This window comes from Brachyhypopomus gauderio, chromosome 18, assembly GCF_052324685.1.
Source record: "Brachyhypopomus gauderio isolate BG-103 chromosome 18, BGAUD_0.2, whole genome shotgun sequence".
Lineage (NCBI taxonomy): Eukaryota > Metazoa > Chordata > Actinopteri > Gymnotiformes > Hypopomidae > Brachyhypopomus > Brachyhypopomus gauderio.
Window position 1 is genome coordinate 5,177,996 of NC_135228.1, and position 25,658 is coordinate 5,203,653.

The 25,658-nt window shown below is 43.2% G+C and overlaps 2 protein-coding genes and 1 long non-coding RNA gene across 7 annotated transcripts; all 3 read left to right on the top strand.

The window, feature by feature from the left end:
* Positions 1-216: 216 nt before the first annotated feature.
* Positions 217-5,173, top strand: LOC143481915 (uncharacterized). Of its 2 annotated transcripts, none has more exons than XR_013122103.1 (5): positions 217-348; positions 1,003-1,737; positions 2,887-3,018; positions 3,095-3,162; positions 4,688-5,173. It is a non-coding gene; the product is annotated as an uncharacterized LOC143481915 (long non-coding RNA). The 2 variants fall into 2 exon arrangements; XR_013122104.1 differs by having other exon boundaries at positions 1,003-1,116.
* Positions 5,174-11,292: 6,119 nt separating this feature from the next.
* LOC143481832 (uncharacterized) lies at positions 11,293-13,623 on the top strand. The gene is made up of 5 exons (XM_076979990.1): positions 11,293-11,783; positions 12,067-12,384; positions 12,907-12,999; positions 13,108-13,175; positions 13,494-13,623. Exons 1-5 carry the CDS (start codon positions 11,735-11,737, stop codon positions 13,566-13,568), a joined length of 603 nt encoding a protein of 200 aa, XP_076836105.1. The 5' UTR covers positions 11,293-11,734; the 3' UTR covers positions 13,569-13,623.
* A 50-nt stretch (positions 13,624-13,673) lies between these two features.
* On the top strand, positions 13,674-25,486 carry LOC143481829 (uncharacterized). 4 transcript variants are annotated; one of them, XM_076979986.1, is made up of 9 exons: positions 13,674-14,400; positions 14,596-14,632; positions 18,327-18,525; positions 18,914-19,104; positions 19,634-19,804; positions 19,980-20,153; positions 20,782-20,916; positions 21,045-21,137; positions 21,551-25,486. In XM_076979986.1, the coding sequence occupies exons 3-9, from the start codon at positions 18,354-18,356 to the stop codon at positions 22,043-22,045; spliced, it is 1,431 nt and encodes a 476-aa protein (XP_076836101.1). In that variant the 5' UTR covers positions 13,674-14,400; positions 14,596-14,632; positions 18,327-18,353; the 3' UTR covers positions 22,046-25,486. The 4 variants fall into 4 exon arrangements, with proteins under 4 accessions (XP_076836101.1, XP_076836099.1, XP_076836100.1 ...); XM_076979984.1 differs by lacking the exons at positions 13,674-14,400; positions 14,596-14,632 and adding an exon at positions 17,023-17,404 and having other exon boundaries at positions 21,551-25,485; XM_076979985.1 differs by lacking the exons at positions 13,674-14,400; positions 14,596-14,632 and adding an exon at positions 17,241-17,404 and having other exon boundaries at positions 19,980-20,138; positions 21,551-25,484.
* The last annotated feature ends 172 nt before the right edge of the window (positions 25,487-25,658 follow it).

The following is a 25,658-nucleotide window of genomic DNA, read 5'->3' on the forward strand; positions in this document are numbered from 1 at the left end:
TTCAATAAAAACAAATTTAAATACGCACATTGTCTCGCTACTTCATATTTACAGTGAGGCGGTTGGCACTACTTAGCAACATTTCACTCAGTTGGGCTTTTGTGCTGGGTGGCGTCATACGTGCAACTACATACATGCACGAGAAACTCTGGCAAACTACATATCACAACAGTGCCGCTTACTGGACACTTAAAATAGCATGCGAGGCACAGGAGAGAATGACCTTCATTTGAATACACTTCTCAAAGCTTTCAGTTGCCTGTAGTATTGAAGAGTGTGTGTGTATGTTGAACTCAGTAAGAATGCAGATGTGTGTGTATCTGCTCCTCATGCTCCATGCTGCTGATGGTGAGTGTGACTTTCTCTCTACTTCTGAACATCATCAAATATCCTCTCAGTAGATATTTTATAAGAAACACTTCACACATCTAGTAGGAGTCCAGTTAGAGACGACATCTACATGTCTGACCACATATAAAATACACTTTAAAGACACAAGACAGTAAGTGACAGTGAATGATGTGTTTCTAATAAGGTATGTGGAGTGTGGGTGTGTGTATACGTGTTTGTGTGTGTATATGTGTGAAGACACTGGAATTACAGAGATGTTCCATAAATGCAACCCAGTATTAACTTTGAATGACTCATCACACCCTACTGTGTGTACATCACTGCATATCCATATTGCCAAAAGCATTTGCTCACCCATCCAAGTTATTGGAATCAGGTGTTTCAACCACTTCCATGGCAACATATGTATAAAATTAATCACCTAGGCATGTTTTTTTTAGCAAATTCCAGTGTGGAACTGTGATAGAATTCCACCTGTGCAACAAATCCAGTCGTGAAATGTCCTCACTCTTAAATATTCCACAGTCAACTGTCAGCTGTATTATCAGAAAATGGGAGTGTTTAGGAACGACAGCAACTCAGCCATGAAGTGGATTTCGGCAGAGGGCCGAAATCCTACTTCAGTAGACACTGATAATTCATGTCCAACAGTTTCAGCTAAAGCTACTACAACAGTGACAACAACATCTACTACATCTACTACATCATCTCCTACTACATATCAACATGGTTATAACTCATCCAGTCCATCAACTACCACTAAAGGTAAGATGCGTCTGTGTGTCAAGTGTTGGGATGGATGCACGTGTCATGATCGCCCCCTTTGTGCCGCTGCGGTTCACACGGCAAATCCTCTTGTCTTCGGTTTTGACTTTACTGCCTGGATTTCTTTTTATGTGTGCTTTAACAAACTAACAAACGAGGATAAATCAGTGTACATAGGCAACACGCCAGTACATGAGAGCAGGGAGGGAACAAGAGAACTTGGAAAACAGGTAATAGTTATGACGACAGAAGAAAAACAGAGTAATGACCATGTACATCGGGAAATAAAAATACACCTGGGCAGAGGATCATAAATCTTACGAACAAACATACGGGGAGCAAGGAAGAGACGAACACAATAAACTAACCCTGAGGCAAACACACACTTAATACCAACAACCAACTGCAGCGATAGAACGAATAGTAACACTAGGAGATCGAGAGGACTGATAATAGAGATAGAAACGAAAACTAGAACAAACCTACTGTAGGCAAGGGACTAGGACATAGGAAAGTCAAAACAACCTGGAAACACGGAGAGTACGAAACAACGATTGACAAGAACAGTGTACAAACCAAGGATTTAAATAAAAGGATAATTTAGGAGGCAACGAGGCACAGGTGAGACACATAACGCTTTAACATTTTCTTAGCTTAGTGCAGCGTGTTCGTTGATTGCAAAAGAAAAAACTTTACCAGTCTTGTCTTTAGCCTTTTATTAAAAATACACATAGGCCTATTGATAAATACAGAGATCTCTGGAGAGCTCACAAAACCTAATCATATCACCCCATGTGCAGCTCTGAAGTTGTCTGCTCTCTTTCACCATTATATATGCTTTCCTTCCTAAACATAGGAACTGCACATTCCATAGTTCAACCTACAGCTGTCTCTATTCTGGAAGCGAGGTCTTACTACCTGGCCTCACCACATAAGGCCACAGTGAGCCTTCTCTTACACATCCCATTTTAGCCTACTGCAGACGCATGGAGTATTGGAAGTGGCACACAAGTGCTTACACCGTCATTCTTACTAACAAACAACTTGATCAATAATATAATGTAAGCAAAACATATAGTGATTAATATTAGAGATTTAATTAATACTTTATGACTATTCAAAATATATAAATTATGATAAGCTGTTGATTCAATACTGTAATGTAAACAAACTATGAAGGGATTAAACTGAAAATCGCAACAAACAGAAGGAAAGACAAAAATGAATGACAGGGGGGCGGAGTGGTGTGTTACATTGTGTCAATCTTCATGCTCCATCCTTGTTACCTTCCTCCTCATTAGCATTTTCACCGGTGCCTAGTTTCACTCACTAATTCCACAGGTATATATAGCCCATATTTCCAGTATAACCATTGCTGGTCCTGCACATAGACCTTGTTGTATGTTCTCAGGTTTTGCATGAAGCATCTAAATATTCTATAGTCTTTCTGGTTGATATCACTCATGTCTTGTATTAATTGCGGTATTAATTAGATACTCTAGATTCTGTTCAGTTCTGTCTCTATTACCTGTTATTTGTGTTTGTCTTATCACTTTATAGTTTGTAAGTACGTTTGCTTCATGTGCCTTTGTTTGTCTGTCACTGTATGTTTAATATGTCCATGTTCTTGTTCGTTGATGTGTCTGTAGTTGTAGTTAGTATTTCGTGGTTGTTGTCTTGAGTCTTGTTCGGTTTATCGGTGTTTGATGTTTTCTTAATCGTAGTTTTCTTTGTGCCTTTGATAAACTGTAAACTCACATTTGCATCCAGCCTCAACCACCCCAGAGTCAGGACACACTGCAGGACACACTGTTCCACTCTACACACCTGTAGCTGGTGTGGGGGGTGTACTGGTGTTGATGTTGATGGGATTAGGAGGAGTCATATACTGGAGATACAGAGGTACACACACACACACACACACACACACACACACACACACTGTACACATCCATTTGACACTGAGTTAATTTTGTAGTTCAGAGACGTGGACAGACAGTGAGCAGAGAGGGACAAACAGGACAGAGGAGAGATCAGCAGACACAGGTGAGTGTTCACATCCGTGCTGTAACATCACTGGACTATTTGTCACTACAGGGATGTTCTACAGTGTCAATAGTGAAGGAAACATGACATGCATTAATGTTTCTGTAAGCTGTAGTGTCTGTTTCAGAGACCCAGAGGAGAGATATTTAAATAGACAGCTCAGGCATTTAAAAGAGAATTACAGTGCAAAACATTCAGGATTTACCACTTGGGTCAGATGTGGAATATTTTTGGAGTCCAAATTTTCTTCCTTTAGTTTAGAACAAAAGGTTTTAACTAATAATGTTGATAAAAACATGGCCGACAGCACACCAAATATAACCTTCATAATACAGGCCCACAGCCATCTCTTACACCACATCCAGGTCTTAATAAAGTTCCCACAGAGCAGTCGGTGTGGAGTATGACTCACTGTGAACTATAAAAGTGAATTAACATGTCAGTACTACGGGCAGCAGCCTGGATCAGGTCTGAGCAGGTGAAGAGAAGTTTGTAACTGTCTAACGTATTTACAAAGACTATTAGCTGGTGTTGCTGTTGTCTGTCAGTGTTTGTTAACAACATTAGCAGCTCTTGTTGTAAACTGAAGGAGAAACACCTGTCTGCCCCATCTAGGGTGAGTGGAAATAATGTCAGTGTTATTGTTCTTAGACCTTCAACTGACACCAGAATGAGACAAGAAACCTTAAAGTCTGACTAGTCCTCATGATCTCTTCACTAAGCACTCATTCATTAAAGAGGAACATGCACATTTATCATTTGAATTCAGAATGGGGAGGTGACGTATGTATGTGATTAGGTTGTTAGTTGAGGTTGTTAGAACCACCTCTGCTCCTACATCCAGTTCTCTTCTAGGTGCTTTATAGACCTACAGTACAGTTACACTTGTGTACAAACTCCAGCCACTCTGCTGTTATCTGTAGACACTCATACGTGTCACTCATACTGACCTGAACCCAAACCCTAAAGCCACTACCGCTGCAGTCACTTGTTTGTTGAGTGTGGTCCACCATCCAGGTAAGACCCACCCAGCAGTGCTCCTGTGGCCCGACACTAAACAGGCTGTTAAAGTACAGGTGCACCTGTACTTGATGTCCAGTTATGGTTTAAATGTATTTTATAAGTCTCCCTTTAACACCTGTGCTTAGGACATAATCTGTTTACTTGTGAAAAAGGTAAATAAAGGTGACACAACATACAAAGGGTACAAAACTGAACTGTCAGTCTCTGGACCCCATAGCACAACAGCAGTGGTGGGTTACAAATTACAGTGAATTGTTAAGTGTATGACAGTCCATTGTGTATTATGCCTGATGTGTGTGTGTGTGTGTGTAGAGTCTAGGTGTACACATATTTGTGGATGTGTGTTTTAATGTGTACATAAGTGCCATTTGGTTTGTTTGGGTTGTCAATTTTTGTAATTTAAACCATGGAAATTAATAATGGTATTAATCTACAAGACATTGTGTGCAGTATTCTGTTATTATTTATTTCATTATTTTGTTTATTGTGATGTTTTCTGCAGGATGATATGATGTACTCTACTGTAACCTACTGTATATTACCACCGCCTGACCAACACCAAGAGCAATGGATTAAGTAGATAATACAAAATACACCATTATCAAACTAAAGTAATGAATCTAAACACACACACACACACACACACACACACACACACACAGATTAACATTGGATAGGGTTTGTAGGGGAGGTGATAACATGATGGACTTGGACTGTTATACTAATGTTTCTCCCAGACACAGAACTTGTGTTTATTTCTACTTGGGACAAGACAGCTTCATCTAAATGCTCAATATAGATTAATCAATTTACATATTGCCAATTTTCAACTATAATGTGGTCTCTGCTAAATAAGTGTTGTATATTTTACCTTTAAAAACTTTTTTTCTGTAATTAAGCTTGTCTTTTAAAGTCTGATGCCAAAGTGTTGTCTGTACACATCTGCAGTGTGAGTAATTGTGTTTCATAATAAAGAGTTGAAGCAGGACAGAGTTGTGGTTTCTGTTTACACCCACTGACCACCACATACATCATGAAGGAGTGTGAGGTAGTTTGACAGCAGAATATGTGTAGAGTGCAGCTCACTGACAGTAGAATGTGTGTAGAGTGCAGTTCACTGACAGCAGTTTGACAGGACACTGTCTGTTTCTCTCTCTTTAAGACCTTAGGGCAGTCATGGCCTGGTGTTAGGGAACTGGTCTTGTGACCGGAGGGTCATGGGTTCGATTCCCAGACCTGAGGCCATGACTGAGGTGCCCTTGAGCAAGGCACCTAACCCCAACTGCTCCCCGGGCGCTGGGCTAGGGCTGCCCACCGCTCTGGGCACGTGTGTAACACAGCCCCTTAGTAATCACTAGTGTGTGTGTGTGTGTGTGTGTGTGTGTGTGTGTGTGTGTGTGTGTGTGTGTGTGTGTGTTCTAACTGCACAGATGGGTTAAAAGCGGAGCACAAATTCCGATTGCGGTGAAAAATCACAATTGGCAAAATATGGCACATTTACATTTAAAGTGGAAACCATTCTAACTGAGCTGTGGTCTGGTTCACATACACACATTACTTACACATTACAGACAAACTTGACCAGGAGGGTTGAATACAAGAACAGACGGCTCTTCAGAACTGTACAGTGTAAAACCAGATCAGTGGCATAAATAGTCTCACTCAGACAGAAATACCAAATATCAAAGCCACATTTTATCCCACACAGGTGACTGTGGCCCAGTGTTCTGTGTGAAGCACATTGCTTTTTGAGCACTCATGGTTTGTTGTGCTGTGCGGTTCCTCTTATTGCAGAGGCTTAGAAAAACTGGTGAGGTTTACACATGGAAAAACCTCAGAGAAAAAAATGAACACCACAGTGTTTCCCAGCATGCACCTCTTCCTCCTTGCATATGTACTGTATTGCTAGACTTGGTGCAACATCTTGGTGCATAGCTATCTCTCTCTCTCTCTCTCTCTCTCTCTCTATCTATCTATCTTTCTCTTGTGTGGGTTCATGGGCTTTAAAGTCTCTTTTGTTCCTCTTCAGTGGTGTGTGAATGACGTCCATGTTTCTTTCACACACACATGAAGACTGTCAATCAGCCTCCAAGTCCTCCTCAGTGACAGTAGCCTAATTAGTTGTGTGTGTTTACAGTGTTTTACACATTTCCTGAAAACATGGCTCATTTTGTCCAAACAAAGCCATCTCATCTAACCCTAACCCTAACCCTTCCTCTTCCTCATCCTCTCTCCAGTATTGCCCTCCACTGATATCCAAACCAACACAAACAACCTGTGGCCTCAAATTGGCTACACATGTTTACCCCTGTGTGGACTGGGTTTGGTTAATTGGTAAACGGGTGTTTCATTTGTATGGCAGTGTATTCAAAATGAAACGTGTATTTCCACAAACGCAGCCAACAAAGACTTACAGCTATTCGCAAGCTTAAAGCTTTCTGTTGCCCCATGTCACTTACTTCTCCTGTACAAGAGCATAGTCCAACCCATCCTCCTATACTGTCTACCCTGCTTTTTCAACATGTTAACTATTACCAATAGGAACAAACTTATACGCATCACTCACACTGCATCCAAGATAATAGGCCTACCCACCCCCAACTTACCAGACCAGAACAGCAAATCCACCAGGAACAGAGCACATATGATTGCACATGACCCCAGCCACCCCCTCAACCGCCACATCATTCTGCTCCCATCAGGGTGTAGATACAGGGCTTTGGCGTGGAAACGGGCACGGTTTGGGAAAAGTTTTGTGCCCTCCGCGATAGCTGCTCTGAATGTAAGCACACGGCGGGCGGTGGAACGCTTCCCCGTGTCCTCTGTGACATCTGCTGGACTGCCTATGTGATCTGCTCTGTCTAACGTGTATGTGTTTATATATATGTATTTATGTTTGGTGGGGAGAGGGGAGGGTATGTGTTAAGTATACCTATGTGATCTGCTCTGTCTGACGTGTATGTGTTTATATATATGTATTTATGTTTGGTGGGGTGAGGGGAGGGTATGTGTTAAGTATACCTATGTGATCTGCTCTGTCTGACGTGTATGTGTTTATATATATGTATTTATGTTTGGTGGGGAGAGGGGAGGGTATGTGTTAAGTATACCTATGTGATCTGCTCTGTCTGACGTGTATGTGTTTATATATATGTATTTATGTTTGGTGTAGAGAGGGGAGAGTATGTGTTAAGTATACCTATGTGATCTGCTCTGTCTGACGTGTATGTGTTTATATATGTATTTATGTTTGGTGGGGAGAGGGTATGTGTTAAGTATACCTATGTGATCTGCTCTGTCTGACGTGTATGTGTTTATATATGTATTTATGTTTGGTGTAGAGAGGGGAGGGTATGTGTTAAGTATACCTATGTGATCTGCTCTGTCTGACGTGTATGTGTTTATATATATGTATTTATGTTTGGTGGGGAGAGGGGAGGGTATGTGTTAAGTATACCTATGTGATCTGCTCTGTCTGACGTGTATGTGTTTATATATGTATTTATGTTTGGTGTAGAGAGGGGAGGGTATGTGTTAAGTATACCTATGTGATCTGCTCTGTCTGACGTGTATGTGTTTATATATATGTATTTATGTTTGGTGGGGAGAGGGGAGGGTATGTGTTAAGTATATCTATGTATGTATCTATGTTGATGAGGCTTTGTATTGATGGTGAAAACAAATTTCCCCTGTGGACAATAAAGACTAACTAACTAACTAACTAACTAACTAACTAACTAACTAACTAACTATCTATCTATCTATCTATCTATCTATCTATCTATCTATCTATCTATCTATCTATCTATCTATCTATCTATCTATCTCAGTTGTGAATTACGTGAGTAATGTAGAGAACTGCATTTAGTGTTCTGTAAAAAGTATGTTTTAGGATTGCAAAGTATAGCACAGAATGTGCTTAGTATAATAGATCAATAGTCTAGAGGAGCAGTGCTGTCAATTCCAGGTTCAGAAAGTAAAAGTCCTCACCAGGATTTTGCTCAAGCTTGCTAGACTTTCTAATTGGTGCAATCCAGGTAAAATTAGTGGAATCAACACAATCCAGGAAGCCTGAGCAAAATCCTGGTGAGGACTTTTACTTTCTGAACCTGGAATTGAAACCTCTGTAGAGGAGTTAGCTTCAGTTATGTTTAAGGGTCCCAGGGTTTGTCTTAAAAATTGCAAAAAACTGTAATACCATGAAGGCAGTACAGTTTCCCAGCATCCACCACTTCCTCCTTACATGTGTATTACTAGACTTGGCGCAACATCTAGCAATGCGATGAACATTACATGTGTTTCTAAAGATGGTGCACTGTTTAGCAATATATAACACACACACACACACACACACACACACACACACACACACACACACACACACACACACACACACACACACATGCTCCTTGTTTGGGTTTGTGGGCTTTAAATTCTGTTGTGTTGTTCCTCTTCTAGTGGTGTGTACAGATATCATTTCTTCTTTCACACATTCATGAAGACGGTCAAACAACCTCCAAATCCGCATCAGTGACTGTGATCCAGTTCTGACCTTCATGGTTTAATCAGCCAATCACAATCTGACTCTGTACAAGATCCTTGACTGAATCCATGTCAGTGTGGATTCTGAGAGACACTCACATTCACTCCAGTGACTCCAGTTTAAAGTCTGTTTTATTTATTTATTTTTTACAGTAGTTAGAACTGTTTTATTCTGATGTCACTGTGGCCATGCTACTGTATTGTATTTACTGTTTATGACAATTCCCAGCATGCACCTCTTCCTCCTCAGACATGTATTGCTTAACTGGGTCCACAGGGTGTGGTATGTGAAATGTGCTCACTGGTTAATTTGTGTTTGTTGTTTTATCCTCACTTGTTTATTCTGTGTATGACTCATCTCTATGTCCTCTACCCACTTCTGTATCCAGCTGTGGTTGATTGTATATGTGGTGCAGTACTTTACATGTGGGTTGTGATGTAGGTGTTTATTGCTTCTGTGTGTTTTCCCAAGGGGGAAGTGGAGTGGATTTGGGGGAGGGGCTATAGTGAGTTCTGATCTCTTGAATAGTAACACAACCAACAGCTGAACTCCCAGCAGAGCCAGAACAGCATTCAGTTCATTACTGCAGTGGAGACAATTTGATCTGTTTTCAAGACAACACAAGCTATTGGTTTTCCTGAGGTGAACGGACCACTTATGGCACATTTATCTTTATTTCTATATTGGCTTCAGTTACAAAGGTCAAACCCAGTGTGCAAAGGCTTCTGGGACATGACAAAGGCTTCAGATGCAGTGAAGCCTCAGGTCATCTGGGTCGTGTAGTTTATGACATTAAGATCTTACTGACTTCTGTTGAAGAATTCTCAGTCTCCTACTTGACATTTTAGATATACATAGAAATTAAAACAAATGTTTGAAATAAGGGGCGGCACGGTGGTGTGGTGGTTAGCGCTGTCACCTCACAGCAAGGCAGTCTGGGTTCGATTCTCGGTCTGGGCTGCTCTGTGTGGAGGTTGCATGTTCTGCCTGTGTGGGTTTTCTCTGGGTACTCTGGTTTCCTCCCACAGTCCAAAGACATGCGTGGTAGGTTGATTGATCACTCTAAATTGCCCGTAGGTGTGAGTGCGTGCGTGTGTGTTGGCTGTGCAGTGGACTGGCGACCTGCCCATGGTGTACCCTGCCTTCGCCTGGAGTTGCTGGGATTGGCTCCAGCCCCCTGTGACCCCGACTAGCAGGATTAAGCGGTTTGGATAATGGATGGATGGATGTTTGAAATAAGATTTTATTTAATGAATAATGTCTTACTGTAACGAGAACATCAAAGACTAAATGCTTGCAGACAGCTAAAGTCATTTTATTAAGGCAGATGCTATTTGCACCCGGGTATATGCAGCACAGTTCAATACCTACAGAGCAAAGAGTTCAGATGTGACTCACACAATAACACGTGTGTGTGTGATGTGCTGTGTTACTAGTAGGACTGTATTATTTTAGATAATGCTGTATCTCTAATGCTGTAACTCTGTATCACTCAGAAATGCAGATCTCTCATCACATAACACTCAACCCTGAAATCTTCTCTCCTTCAACACGTTCCACTTCAAACTACAACATCTACTCCAGTGGTCACTAGCCACACAAGACAGACAGACCAGACAGACTGGCCAGCAACCGCAACCCCAGTGTCCTCTCAAAGGACCAATCACAGTGAGCCCAGCACAGAGGCCCCTAAAGGTCAGATGTCATAGTTGAGTTATCAAACATTCACAGTTCTTCTTTCATATTTTCTTGGGTGTCTGTCAGATATTCTTCCAGTGCCAAAAGTTTGCAATTTTACACTCTCACACACACATAGTTCTATTTTCTCTCTCTCTCTCACTCTTTCTCATGTCTCCTCTCATATTTTACACCTGTGATTTGTATTTCTGTCTTGCATTGCTATCCGATCTACATGGATGCTTTATTGTAATTTTATAATGAGTTCACTTACACAGATACAATGCAGTAATCACTCCCAAATATGTAAACATGCACCTCCTTTATTTATTGATCTGTTTACACACAGAAGTCCATTTACATCACCATGGCCTGCATCACTATCCCTCTTCTGATGCTGGTAGGAATGGGAGGAGTCATTTACTGGAGATACAGAGGTATCACACACACACACACACACACACACACACACACACACACACACACACACACACACACACACACACAGTTCTCCTTTAAGAGATTATGTACAGTAGTACATAATCACAGTATTGTGTAGTGCAGGAGCAGCATCAGATTAACCTAAAGCACACACCCTCCACACACATCAGATTAAACTAACACACACTCACACTCACAAAATTTACATGGTGTTCATGTCTTAATTGCTTGTGAAATAAATATATCATTTAATCAGTAAACAAGGAAATAAAGTATAACATGAAATGGTCCCCTTGTGTTTCATTACCAATATGAAAATGAATCATGTTTCAGGTCTTTTACCTTCCCTGCAGTTTTTGAGGAATGAACAATCTTCATAAAGAACTTCATAACCATATTAGAGAGAGAAGGAGCTTGTAAGGACTTTGGCAGAAGAAGGTGTCTTTGTGATCTGGGCATTTTTCTGTGGCTTTAGTTGTCATGGTTTCACACAGTGGGCATCAACAGTCTCGGGCCTGCTGTTGTAAACATAGACTGGCCACAGTATGTATGTGCATCCCACAGAGCGAGTAGCAGGGTGAGACTGGGTCAGTGTGCCTGTGAAGTGTTAGAAAAGAGAAACAGGAAGTGTTCTCACACCACATGGGTGTGGAAATGTGAGACTAAAATAACTGCTGATGAGAACATTAAAGGACAGAAGATCTCTGGTGAAGTTCATCTGTTCTCAGTTCCTCTCTGCTGGGTGGACATCAGGGTCTGGAGGACTAAAGTGCTGCTGAGAGACGTCTGGAGACAGTGTGTCCACAGTGGTAGTGGAGTTCTGGGTGGAGAGTTGTCAGTGTGTGTCCACAGTGGTCGTGGATTACCAGTGATGTTTCCATAGTGACAATGCTGTCGAGTTTGTGTCTTCTCATCATTCTTGTTCATTTATCTGAAAGTGAGTTTAAAATTATCTCATAATACTGAATTGCATTTAGTATTTGGTATATTTTTCATTAATTATTTCTTAATTTCACATTGGTTAAATCTGATAATCCTCTGATGTCAATTAATGCCTTGCATGTTTACACAGTATAATGAATATAAATTGTTAACATACTGATTATTACATGTATGTTAACACAGTATGTTAATAAACATTTAACATACTGATTATTGCATGTATGTTAACACAGTATAATGTTAATAAACCTTTAACGTACTGGTTTGTGCTTCTGCAGGCTGCACTGTGGTAAAAAGTTCTCAAGCCGTTTACATCAGAGCTCATGTAGGAGAGTCAGTACTGCTGCCCTGTTCCTGCACCAACACACACACCACACCTGAGAGATTCACCTGGGAGAAACTCAACACAAACAGAAACACATGGGACGTGATCTCCAGTGAGAGTGAACAGTACAGAAACAGAGTTCAGCTGGGTACTGCTCACTTTCCAGGAAATCACTCTCTACTCATATCACACCTGACTGAAGAGGATGAGGGAGAATACAGGTGTGATCTTGGAGGACAGGAACACACAGACATGATACTCACTGTGGAAGGTAAAGTCATTCTTAAGATCTGTGTTCCTACTTTCATTTTAAGACTAAATTATTATTAAACTAATTCATCTGTGACATCTTGCAAATAGAGATTTTAAAGATTATGAACTCACAAGAAGAGTCACACTAAGGTGTGTAGGAGAGTGTGGGCGTGTCCTGTTGTCTGAGTGATGACTGGACAGTGACACCATCATGGTGATCGTAGATCGTAGACAATACAAAACCATCTGATTTGATTGACCTTTGTGGCAACACTGCTTTGAATTTTATAATATATCTGTGGATTCATGCATTTTAATGAACTGAACAGGTAAATTAACAGCAAATGTTTTAATGTAGTCGTGTCTGATGACTCAAGAGCTGGTGGTACACAGGAGGGTTCAGCTCCAGTTAAGATGAGGAAAATGCTCTGTTGTCTTCAGTGTTATAGAGAAATTTCAGTTTGTTGGAGACAAACATTAACACACAGAGTAACACACACACACAATCAAAAACAAAAGTACTTTTTACTCAATGTTTCAGGCTCCTCGGACACCTTAAACAAGCGCTTCCTCATTGCTATTCCTGTTTTGCTGCTGTTTTTGGGACTCGGAGTCATATTTTGGCCATTCAAAGGTACACACACACACACACACACACACACACACACACACACACACACACACAGTATCATGAGCTATCCATGATATTTGATGTGTCACATTGTCTGGCTTCTTGCTGTAGTTCAGAGGCACGGACAGACGGCAACCAGAGAGGGACAAACAGGACAGAGGAGAGAGCAGCAGACACAGGTGAGTGTTCACATACCGTCTGTCTTGGCTCATCTCTAATACCTGGATTTAGTATCAGGTTCTTATTAGTATCAGTGGCAACTCAACCCAATCTGTCCTCAGCTGTTTTATGGCTATGAACATGAACATTTAGATAGTGGAGCTCGTCTCGCTGGTCTGCATAGACGTACATGGTGTGGTTTAGGACCATGAAGGATAAAGGAACATCATTCCTTAGCTAAAGTATTAGAGAAGGTGTTGGAACTTCCCTTCAGAGACAGCAGTACCAGACTGTGTGGTGGTGTGTGAGCATTAATGTTTGCTGTGTTTTCGTTACAGGACAATGTGATGTACTCTACAATAGAATACAGTAACACAGCCAGAACTGTCCCAGAGATAACCTACACAAAATAACATACAGTTTTACAGACCTGGGGTGGGTTTCCCGAAACGTTCGTAGCGCTAAGTACTTCGTAACCTCATATGAAACGTATGAGGTTAAGAAGTACTTAACGCTAAGAACGTTTCGGGAAACTCATCCCTGATCAGCAGAACTGCAGACAAATAGTACAATTACATGTGTTTTATACTGGTTTGTCAGTAAAGCATATTGAAGCTTGTATTTCATTAAAATGTCTCTGACTATGGATTATAGTTTCTTGCTGCGTATTTTTAGCTAGCTGTCTAACATGAACTCCACCACCCAGAAACCATCTACCAATAATCCATTCAAGTGACGTGTTCTTGCCAGATCTGCATCCTCTGATTAATGATTACCTTCACCTATCCATCTCCCCATTTAAACCCGCTACACTGACCCAGCCGATGTGAAGTATTGTCAAAGTGTTCTATTATTTGGCTTCTCTAGTTATCATTCTGTTTTGGCTTCTGGTTTTTCGACTTTGCTCCTTCCTTGTCTGGTTTGTTAGTTTAGGCGGATTGACTCATGGCTTCAAACCCATCAGACTGTTCTCACGTCTACCTCTGTGTCTGCTCCTCTGGTTTTGATCAACATCCCAGTGCCTAAAGAGACCAGCACAAGAAGTCAAGTGTTTCCCTTTTAATTAAAACGGAGTGTCTATTTGCACCCGGGTACAAGTAGCATTTGCCACACAGCGAGGCTATTTTCACCCCTTAATTAAAAAAAAGAAAGCGAACCCATCTGCCCATGTCTACCAATGAATGCGCGGGAGCGAAAAGGCGCAAATTCAAAGGAACCGCTGGGAAACGGAGACAATAGGAAATGGTAAGTAGAATTTGGTTAATAGTTATGTATAAAAGGTCCATCACTCAATTTAACTCTACATTTTAAGATATATATTTAAGAAATAGTGTGAGAATTATTATCCAACGAACACTTGACTGAACACCGATATATTTTTGAGCTAATAGGAGCATTATAGCTAACTTGCAAACGTCATCTTTTATTTTATGTTCACAGACAATGAAGAAATCACTTTTTAAAACGAAGTTCAGAGGTAAAGTTAATTCCAGTTTTTGATAAATGTAGCTCTATTTTATTTTATATTCTGTTTATTGATGTAAATGTTTGTTTGCTGCTCAAATAACAGCGGTCTTTGCACATATATGTTGTGTATATATGTGCGCTGGTCTCTAAGTGAGGTGTGTTGTTCAGGTAAATGTGTCGCTGTAACGTAGCTCGTGCTACAGAGCGAGGAGACACAAACGCTGAGGAGAGCGAGATTTATTAAGAGGAATTCCATGATCAAAGTCATTCAAACAGGCAGGGGTCATAACGGGCGAGCCATCCAGGTTTGACAAATAAACAGGCATGACGATACTAAGAATTAAACACCGAACGAACACTTTAAACCCAACACGGGGTAAACGCACACAAACTAGAAAATCAGGCTACGGAAAACACAGACGACTAAGCAACGAAACGAGTAGAACTCAGAGACCAGGAAGCGTAGAACACAGACCAAAGAGCATGAATAACAAGAGCACAAACTAACCAATTGGAACAAAACAACCGATAACCGATATGTGAAACACTGGAACTATAAATACACTAAACTAAACTAGACACACAGGTGAAGACACTGATGACACGGGCGTGTCAGACAAGGGGAGACCATGGAGATGGACACGCAGGGAACAACACAGACACGAGGAGCAGGAACCCGAAGTGACAGCTAGAGAGGGGGGCGTAGCCCTACAGTCGCATTGCTATCTTACAATGTGTATAACAAAAGATGTACAGTTGTCCTTTTGAATTAAGGTTTTTGCATGGCAGAGTCAATATGCCAGACTTATAATGTAATGACTATTTTATTTATTTGTTTATTTAGCTGACGCTTTTATCCAAAGCGACTTACAATACTATAAAAGAGTAGATACAATAAAATTCAGACTTGGCGCAAAAAAAAAAAAAATGGATGATGGTGCAGTGGAGTGTTTAAAGTCACTAGAGCAGGTGCTCACTGAAGAGCTCAGTTTTTAAGAGTTTCTTAAAACTAGTGAGAGACTGCTCTGCTCTGATGGTCGAGGGCAGCTTATTCCACCATCCAGGAACTACAGAGGAGAACAGTCTGGATTGCTTCCTACGGATGTTAGGTAAAGCAAAGCGACGTTCAGTGGAGGAGAGCAACGGTCGGGCCGGAACGTAAGGCTTTAAAAGCGAGTGAAGATAGGAGGGAGCCTGCTCTGTTATCACTGAGTATATATATCACATATAATAATATATTTTTTAAACGAAGTTTTAAAAGGGCACTTTCGTTGATAAAGGGCAGAGTTGGTGGTGCTTTAGCACCTGATGTCTATGTCTGCACGCATATACCTGTGGTCCAGCTGGGCGACCGTCTGAACTGACGGCGCTGAACGTTCACAGCACGCCTTTCGCTCTTGGCTACGCCTCTTTCCCGGCCCCCACACAGAGGGTAAAACCGGAGCAAAGAAAAGAGAGAAGCGCAAAAAAAAATTATGAACGTAAAATGCGAGACGCAAAGAAAAGCAGTGACGCGCAAACAAAAGAAAGAAACGCAAAAGGGAGAAAGTATTGCAAAAAAGCAGCAACATAAAATGTGAAACGCAAAGAAAAGAAAGAAATGCAAAAGAGGGAAAGTATTGCAGAAACAAATTAGGAACGTAAAATGCAAAATGCTAATCTTATATTTGCGATATTATTTTTTTTTCGTCACCATTAAAGACCCTAATTTGACTCCATAACATACCATTTAAAACGGGTAAGGCGAAAAAAACAGTTCAGCCGTTTGTCGTTTCGGTCGTGTTGTGTCGTCTCATCGCGGCGCGTCTCGGCAAGTACCTTTAAACATTTTTTGTTGTTGTTTGCTTTTTAAACCCCGTTACTTGAACCTTTACTTATAATTTTTTTGCTGTTGTGTGGCAATTTTTTTATATATATTTTCAGGCAGGCATATTTTATTTAAATTATTTTTGACATTTTGCACAGTGCCTGTTTGACAGTTCGATATGCGCACTGCGCACTGACGGTTAATGTTCTCTAACGTTTCTTTAAAAAATAAACAAGTAAATAAATAAAAGCTGAATAAAGCCAACCTACCATGTTTATTCATTTATCTGAGTGTTTTAGGTATTTACTTTGAAGTGGAAAAAAGTCCCGAATGAGAACGGGATCCCGTTTAAGGTGCTCTAGATATATATATATAACCCTGATTCGACTATTAGTCGACTAAAGGGAAAATCTGACGAATCAGATTCGACTATGAAAATCCTTAGTTGAATACCCCTCTAGTAGAAAGCTGTGACAACATTCCCCCAGAGGCCAGGGGCAGGCAGAGAAAGACCAGGGAATCCTGCCTGTCCGCAGCCCCCACAGGAGCAGTGGAGACCCAGGGCCGCACTTCCCAGTGACCCCCGCCTCAGCCGCTGTGAGAGGGGGAGCCCGGACAGAACCCTCCCAACCACGGAGCGCAGGCCCAGGGGAACCAGAGGAAGTTCATATGCTCCAGTTATCAACGCAGCTCTTTACATCGTTTTACATCTTTTACTAAACGATTCGCACTCTGACTGGTCAAGATTAATTTACGATTCATTTCAGCCAATGAATTTCAAATGCGTTGAATTATTACAACGGCACGTGACCCGGTGCGCAGAACGTCCTGACGCCGCAGGAGCGTGTGCACACAACCGAGTGACGAACTACACACCCGCTCTAAAATGCTCCAGACTACGACGGCGTAAACGCCGGCAGACAGCACGGTTTGACCTCAATGAGTGTAATTACGTAGAGGATGGCAGTGTTTGTCGTGAGTAAAACCCAAATCCTTGACACTTGTGTTTCGTATCGCCAGCGTTAGACGACGTTTCTGTGCTAAACAGCGAGGTTAGCTGGTTCCGTTAGCGCCGCTCACCTGTGTTCATAACCCGTGTTGGTGTGCGGACGTAGTCCTCGTTTGGCTGCAGTACTGCCTCCGCAATTTGCGTAAGTCCGCTACTGTAAACGCAGTTTTGGATAGATTGGTAATCCTCAATTACTCGGCTACGTATCTTACTAACTAGTTAGTTAGCCTGAGTGCCCTTGAGGCCGTCTGGCTCTCCGTTAAACACAACAGGGTAGGCAGTAGTAACAGTTAAAAGTAGAGGATGTCTAGGTTTATTATTTGTAAAGATACTGGTGGCAAAACATCAGATACTTGTCTATGGTAAATCCACTTAGGTTATTATGTTTTAAATGTATACAGTAAACCGAATAATGGCATGAATCTCTTTTTAGCTGGCTTCCCACTTTAGTTAGCAAATCGTATGCGGTATTGATGTAGACCACAGTGATATCTTTCTAAATTCATAATGCTGTAATAAAGTGCACCTACTGGTTCACCTTCATTCTAGAGATGATGGACATACCACTTGCACTGAAGTTTTTATAGAATCAAGTGTGTAAGAGAAGTCAATATAAAAAAGATATTATCGGATTGGACAACCAGTCATATTGCGGTTATACTGCTATATATTGTAATAATGATGTGGCACATCACAACATCATTAAGGTGTGACAGGTCTCTTCCATGGCTGTTGACAAAAAAGGCCTTTAAAAAACATTGTATAATTATTTTATCATTAGAATTGTCATCATGTATATTACAGTTTATAGGATCACATGTTTAATTTGTGTCAACATTCACAAAGTTCACAAAAACTGCCCCGATGTTTGCTCCGGTTGCCCCCCAGGCTCACCCATCTGTCCGGATCAGGGGCATGGAGCACACCTACACCCCCGTTCTGTGCCAGGACGATAAGTGTGATGCGCGTGACAAGGGTGCGCACATGCACTGTCCGCTGTGCACGGTGGGCGAGGCCTATCAGGACCCCGTCATCCTCAGGGCGCACTTCCGCATCAAACACGTCGACAAGGGCATCGACTTTGCAGGTGAGGCACATCGTGAAAGAGCAGAGATGAGGTAGTGGTGTGAGGCGGTGGTGAGGTAGAGACGTGAGGCAGTAGAGTTGACATGAGGTTAAGATAGTAAGACAGTAGTTTGTCACTAGTAGTGTGACAGAGACTGAACTGATGTTCATGTACATGTGTGGCCTCAGTGTTGCCACACAGTCTGTAGAGTTGATTAGCAAATAGAATTAATCTTGGGACAAGGACTGGGGCGCTTGGGATAGCAGTATGATGGATTATTATTAGAACTGTGTTTGTGTTGATCTACTGAGGCCACAGGCGTGCGGGAAACGGCCCTTTAAAAATGTTACTCCTCCCCCTGGCTTTGCCCCTCCCCCTGGCCTTGCCCCTCCCCCTGACATGACCACAGGTCTAAAGGTGCTGCGCTGTTGTAACCACTGTGAGATGGTGGGCACCATTAAAGGAGAGAAGCGCTTCAAAGGCGCCCACTGGCACTGCTACCGCTGCAGGAACGGCTTCAACCGGCGGGACGAGGCCGTCAAGCACTACAGGACACACTTCCGCAACCCGCACACCACCTTCCAGATCCAGGTGACACAGGTGCGTGTCTGGCTCTGGTCACACAGGTGCGTGTCTGGCTCTGGTCACACAGGTGGTCATGAGCGGAATCATCCCATTGGGCAACATTTGCCATGTTTGTTATGGCCCTGACCCTACAGAATGAATGCAGGGTGTAAGTGTGCACTCCGATGTGTGCACTAGGTTGCAGTTCCCTTGACCAGCTCACTCATTGGCATAAAATGTCATTGAAGGGTACAAGTACAGAAGTTAACGAGGATCATGGAGCCCGAAGAATGGAGTGTAGTCAAGTGTCACAATCATGCTGTCATAATTGTATTAATTTATTTGTATGTGTGGAACAGGGTGGTCATAGGACTGAGTTATTTTAGTGTGTGTTTGTGTTAAGCTCCACCTTCAGATGATCCTTTATCAGTAATCAACATTAGACGTTCACATACACTAATGATAGGCCATAAGGTACCTTAATGAACTCAAGTGTGTGTGTGCATTCTTGTGCGTGTGTGTCTGTACGTCTGCGTGTCTACGTCTGCGTCTGTCTCTCCCCCAGGACGTGAACTGCAGACAGTACTACAGCGGCAGTACAGAGGCCCATGAGAGGGCGTACAGTGGGCTGGTGGTGAGTGTGGGCCCTGGGGCCACTGTGGGCCCCACCCTCACCCACTCGCTCCTGACCACTGCCCCAGACACTGAGGCCTCTCTACTCACTGAAGAACCCAAGGTCTGCACGCCAGGACTGTGTTCTGGAGTGTGTTTAAATATATATAATATTGTGCATAGAGAAATTATTAGTAAATATTTTGTAAAAGCTTGTGTGTTCTAAAACTATTTTCCAGCGTGGCTGGTATTGGTCTCTGACATGGCTGCTCTTTGTCTGTCTGTGTGTGTGTTTGAAGGAAGAAGGTGAGAGTAATGGTATTCCCCTGGGCGCTGAAGAGGAGGTGGGCTCTTCCCAGCATGCACCAGAACAAACCCAGACCCTGGTTCTGATGGACCCCGAGGGCCATACAGGAAGCTTGATCTATGACGAAGCCACCGGCGTTTTCACAGAACAGGTGTGCCTTCAACAGGTGTGCCTTCAACAGGTGTGCCTTCAACAGGTGTGCCTTAAACAGGTGTGCCTTAAACAGGTGTGCCTTAAACAGGTGTGCCTTAAACAGGTGTGCCTTCAACAGGTGTGCCTTCAACAGGTGTGCCTTCAACAGGTGTGCCTTCAACAGGTGTGCCTTCAACAGGTGTGCCTTAAACAGGTGTGCCTTAAACAGGTGTGCCTTAAACAGGTGTGCCTTCAACAGGTGTGCCTTCAACAGGTGTGCCTTCAACAGGTGTGCCTTCAACAGGTGTGCCTTCAACAGGTGTGCCTTAAACAGGTGTGCCTTAAACAGGTGTGCCTTAAACAGGTGTGCCTTCAACAGCCATAGCCAGTACGATCCAGGAGGACAAAGACACAGTTGTTCTTATAGGCCAGGTGAAGGTTTACGGAGCTGCTAAAACCTTGCTGCAGGGCTGGATCAGGAGTGTCCAGTCTTAAAGAGCTGCCTGCAGCTGATGATGGAGCTAATGGATACCTGCGTGGCCACTGTGTACTTACTCATGGCATGGAGGGGACGCCCTGAGAAGCAGAGATCAGCAAAGTCTTGTGTTCTTCTCAGAGCGTAGTCTGGTGTTCCTCGCTGAGAACTGTGTGTGGTGTTCTAGGGAGAGGAGAGTTTGGAGCAGACGCTGCTTCAGAAACGCGTGGTGGAGCTGAGTCAGCAGATAGAGACACTGCACCAGGAGAAGGAGAATATGGAGAAGACCCTACAGGCTGAGATTAAACAGCTCAGAGAGCAGGTGTGTGTGTGTGTGCGCGTTTGTTTGTTTGCTGGAGTGTTTCTCAACAGCTGTCGTCCTTGTCCTTTCCCTCTGTCCTGTCTCGTCTGACCTGTCCTGTCTCATTTGACCTGTCCTGTTTTCTGAAGGTGGCCAGTCTGGTTCAGTCCAACGTGAAGATGTTTGAAGAGCTGCAGGTGTACCAGAACCCTGACCACGGCCAGCAGAGGCTGCTGACGCTGGTGAGAGACGTGGTCCTCCAGAGTTCTTCACTGCTCTCTGGACATCTCCTATGGAGATTCTGAACAAGATCCTTGGATGGCTTCCTTTTTCAATTGTTCTGAAATATTGATGTTTAAATAATTGGAGTAGTAACTGTATCATTTCTTATAATTGTTTTCACATAGGAACAAGGGACATGTGTTTGTCTTGGTTGAAAACTGACTTTGTTGTTCCTGAATACAGACTTGGAGTTTAGTTTGTAGAATATAATCTCTAATTGCAATATTGGTTCATGGCATGAGTGATTCATTCCCCCAACTCATTCTGCCTTGCACCTCTACGTCCTGTTTGGCTATTGGCTCATTTTGCTGTAACGTTTAATTTGATGGGTTGACATGCTGACTGACGGCTACACTCTGTTTTTGTGTTGTAGATGGAGACTTTGCAGTCTCAGCATAAAGAGCTACTGCAAGCTCAGTTGGCCTCACTCAGACAAGAGATACTCTCCCAGGCTGGTGTCATGCCTCCTAACAGCCACACGGGGGCACTAGAGCTCAGTACTGGCCAGGACCATCCACAGGCCCGAGAGGAGGAGGAGGAGGAGGAGGAGGAGGTGGTCGTACAGACACCGATAGGGGGCGCTCTAACAGGACTGGAGCTCATCGGTGTGCATCTGCAGACTGAGCGGGTGGAGTTCGAGCCCACACGGGTCCACACACTGTCTGGGCTGGGGAGCCCCACCTCTGACATGCCCCTACCAGACTCCGCCTCCCCTGACCTGGAGAGCCCCACCTCTGACGTGCCCTTACCAGACTCCGCCTCCCCTGAACTGGAGATGCAACAGGACGCTTCTCCAACTTCTCGGAAGCGTGGCGTAGAGGAAAATGGTGGAGGAACAAGGGACACCAAAATCCCGCGTGTTAGTTGACATTAACCGGACTTTGCTAAACATTCCTAAATGGGGGAATAACTCTGTACAGAATTCTTTGAATCACCTGCTTCCCTCTGGCCTTGTGTCAGTAAGGCAAACTCTGGGCTTCTGACAGCTGGACTGTTCAGGTGGCCTTTCGCACATCTCACTCCTGTATGGACCCTGTCCCATCTTCTTCTCAGAACTGCACAGAAAGGGTTCTGCTGTTCTCCCCGGGTACGATCTGGATCACTCTTTGTTTCTGTGTTGTGCATGGACTGCTCTTGATGAGCATCACCATCGCGAGACGCTGAACTGAACTTGCCATGCAAGCAGTGCGTCGCACTAGCGTTTAATGGACAAAATGCAATGATCCAGAGTGACACTTTCAAACGGGTCATTGTTACGCGTTAGTCCCGTGATTATCATATCAGTCTTGAGTCCCAGGGTTAGCGGAAGCAATGGGTGTAGTAATCGACAGAGAGAGTGTAACATAAATGGAGGAGAAGATCAGATGTGCGTACTAACACATTAGTGAGGAGTAATGATGTGTAGCGCCGCAGAGACCCTGACCTGCACCTTCTCCCTCGACACGTTTTTGGTCTTGGTCCTGAACACATTTCTGATGTGCAATTCTGTCATCCACTACATTATAACCAGAACATAGTACTAGAAAAATCTTATGTGCTTGGGATCCAGATTTATTAAATTAGTCATTTGTAAAACATCAAGGAAATGGCAGTCTGTGGTTTTCTGTGTGTGTGTGTTTTATGAGTGAGCTGACAGCAGCATAAAATTTGAAGGTAGTGGACATTGTAATCGGTGATGTCATCACACATTGTGTCGTTACTGTTCTGGGAGTTTGTTTACAGTGGAGCCAGCTGTCTGGCTCAGCTCATTTTCTTTAATGGGAAATCTAACGATATCTTGCAGCAAATGGTTTGTGAATGCCACTTTATTAGGCACACCTGTTCAACTGCTCATTAACGCAAATATCGAATCAGCCAATCACATAGCAGCAACTCAATGCATGTAGACTTGGCCATGGCGATCTGCTGCAGTTCAAACCGAGCATCAGAATGGGGAAGAAAGGTGATTTAAGTTACTTTGAATGTGGCATGTTTGTTGGTGCCAGACGGGCTGGCCTGAGTATTTCAGAAACTGCTGATCTGCACAATCATCTCTAGGGTTTACAGAGAATGGTCTGAAAAGAGAAAATGTCCAGTGAGCGGCAGTTCTGTGGGTACAAATGCCTTGTTGATGCCAGAGGTCAGAGGAGCTGATAGAACAGCAACAGTAACTCAACCATTTGTTACAACCGAGGCATGCAGAAGAGCATCTCTGAATGCACAACACGTCGAACCTTGAGATGGATGGGCTACAGCAGCAGAAGACCACACCGGGTGACACTCCTGTCAGCTAAGAACGGGAAACTGAGGCTACAATTTGCACAGGCTCACCAAAATTGGACAATAGAAGATTGGAAATACGTTGCCTGTTCTCATGAGTCTCCATTTTTGCTGTGACATTTGGATGGTAGGGTCAGAATTTTCATCAACAACATGAAAGCATAAAAACATGAAAGCTATGGGCTATCCAGTCCCTGTACAAACGGAGCAGGAGCTTGGTTCGCATGTCCGGCAGTAAGTCAGGCTGGTTCCCGGTGGGAGTTGGACTCCACCAGGGCTGCCCTTTGTTACCGATTCTGTTCATAACTTTAATGGACAGAACTTCTCAGCATAGCCAAGTGGTGGATGGGGTTTGGTTTGGTGGCCTCAGGATTCTGTGTCTCCTTTTTGTGGAAGATGTCCTGTTGCCATCATCAGGCCAGGACCTACCGCTCTCGCTGGATCAGTTTGCAGCCGAGTGCGAGACGGCCAGGATGAGAATCAGCACCTCTAAACCTGGGACCATGGTACATAGTCGGACAAGGGTGGAGTGCCCTCTCTGGGTCGGAAATGAGTCCTTGCTTCAAGTGGAGGAGTTCAAGTATCTCGGGTTCTTGTTCACGAGTCAGGGAAGGACGGAACGAGAGATTGACAGGCGGATCGGTGCTGCGGCTGCAGTATTGCGGATGCTGTACCGGACCGTTGTGTAGAAGAGATAGCTGAGCCAAAAGGCAAAGCTCTCGATTTACTGGTCAATCTTCGTTCCGACTTTCACTATGGTCACGAGCTCTGGGTAGTGACCAAAAGAATGAGATCGCGAATACAAGCGTCTGAAATGAGTTTTCTCTGCAGGATGTCCAGGCTCCGCCTTAGAGATAAGGTACAAAGCACAGTCATCCCTGAGAGGCTCGGTGTAGTCTCGCTGCTCCTCCATGTAGAGAGGAGCCAGTTGAGGTGGTTCGGGCATCTGGTCCGGATGCATCCTGGGCGCCTCCCTGGTGAGGTGCTCCAGGCATGTCCAACTGGGAGGAGACCCCAGGGAAGACCCAACACATGCTGCAGAGATTATATATCTGCTGTCCTGGGAACACCTCTGTATCCTACCAGAGGAGCTAGAAGAGGTGGCTGGGGAGAGGGAAACATGTAAGCATGGATCCATCCTGCCTTGTATCGACGGTTCAGGCTGGTTGTGGCAGTGCAATGGTGTGGAGGATATTTTCCTAGCACATTTTGGCCTCATTAGTACCAATGCAGCATCGTGTCAACGCCACAGCCTACCTGAGAATTGTTGCTAACCATGTCCATCGCTTTATGACCAGTGTACCCATCTTCTGATGGCTACTTCCAGCAGGATAACGCGCCATGTCATAAAGTGCGGATCATCTCAGACTAGTTTCTTGAACACGACAATGAGTTCACTGTATTCTAATGGCCTCCACAGTCACCAGATCTCAATCCAATAGAGCACCTTTTGGGATGTGGTGGAACGGGAGATTCATATCATGGATGTGCAGCTGACAAATCTGCAGGAACTGCGTGATGCTATCATGTCAATATGGACCAGGCTCTCCGAGGAATGTTTCCAGTACCTTATTGAATCTTGGCCACGAAGGATTAAGGCATTTCTGAAGGCAAAAGGGGGGCCAACCCAGTACTAGCAAGGTGTACTTAATAAAGTGACCGGTGAGTGTAAGTCCAACATTAGCATTGTATACATGGTTAGTTAGGTAGCTAGCTAAATAGGCTATTGCCTAGTACGCAAAAAATTGCCTTAGCAACGCCTGTAGCTAGCTAAGTTAGCCAGCTAGTTAGTTATTTGTTTTACCATAATTCACAGTATTTGAAGATTCCAATTAAATAATAAACATTCAAACATAGCACTTTATTTTGGAAAACAAATTCTATTAGACTGGTTTTACACACAGAGCATGGTGCTAAATGTTAGAGCATTTACTTTTACTTTCAGTACTTAAATATATTTGAAGGGCAATAATTTTGTACTTTTATTCATGTTCAGGACTAAAGGGATGAGATCTACTTGTACTGGAGTAATGTTTCATCTTGGGTATCTAACTCAAGTACGTGGTTTGTCTTTCTACTGATTAGATTTTAAATAAAATGAAATTAAGATTTTTTTTAAAGGACAGCTGTATTGGACTGTGAGTTTAACTGTCTTATATTACCTAAATTTCGGCACTGAACATTGCAATGAAAATTTAAAAAAAACTACAGGCAGGACTCTT

What these genes read in the sequence shown, in the direction of transcription:
- LOC143481829 (XM_076979984.1), top strand. An exon ending in TACTCACTGAAGAACCCAAG is followed by an intron (nt 19,805 to 19,979) that starts GTCTGCACGCCA and finishes GTGTGTTTGAAG; the next exon opens with GAAGAAGGTGAGAGTAATGG. An exon ending in AGCAGAGGCTGCTGACGCTG is followed by an intron (nt 21,138 to 21,550) that starts GTGAGAGACGTG and finishes TTTGTGTTGTAG; the next exon opens with ATGGAGACTTTGCAGTCTCA.
- LOC143481832 (XM_076979990.1), top strand. Translation starts at nt 11,735, where the DNA reads ATGCTGTCGAGTTTGTGTCTTCTCATCATTCTTGTTCATTTATCTGAA. An exon ending in TCTTGTTCATTTATCTGAAA is followed by an intron (nt 11,784 to 12,066) that starts GTGAGTTTAAAA and finishes GTGCTTCTGCAG; the next exon opens with GCTGCACTGTGGTAAAAAGT. An exon ending in GGAGAGAGCAGCAGACACAG is followed by an intron (nt 13,176 to 13,493) that starts GTGAGTGTTCAC and finishes TTTTCGTTACAG; the next exon opens with GACAATGTGATGTACTCTAC.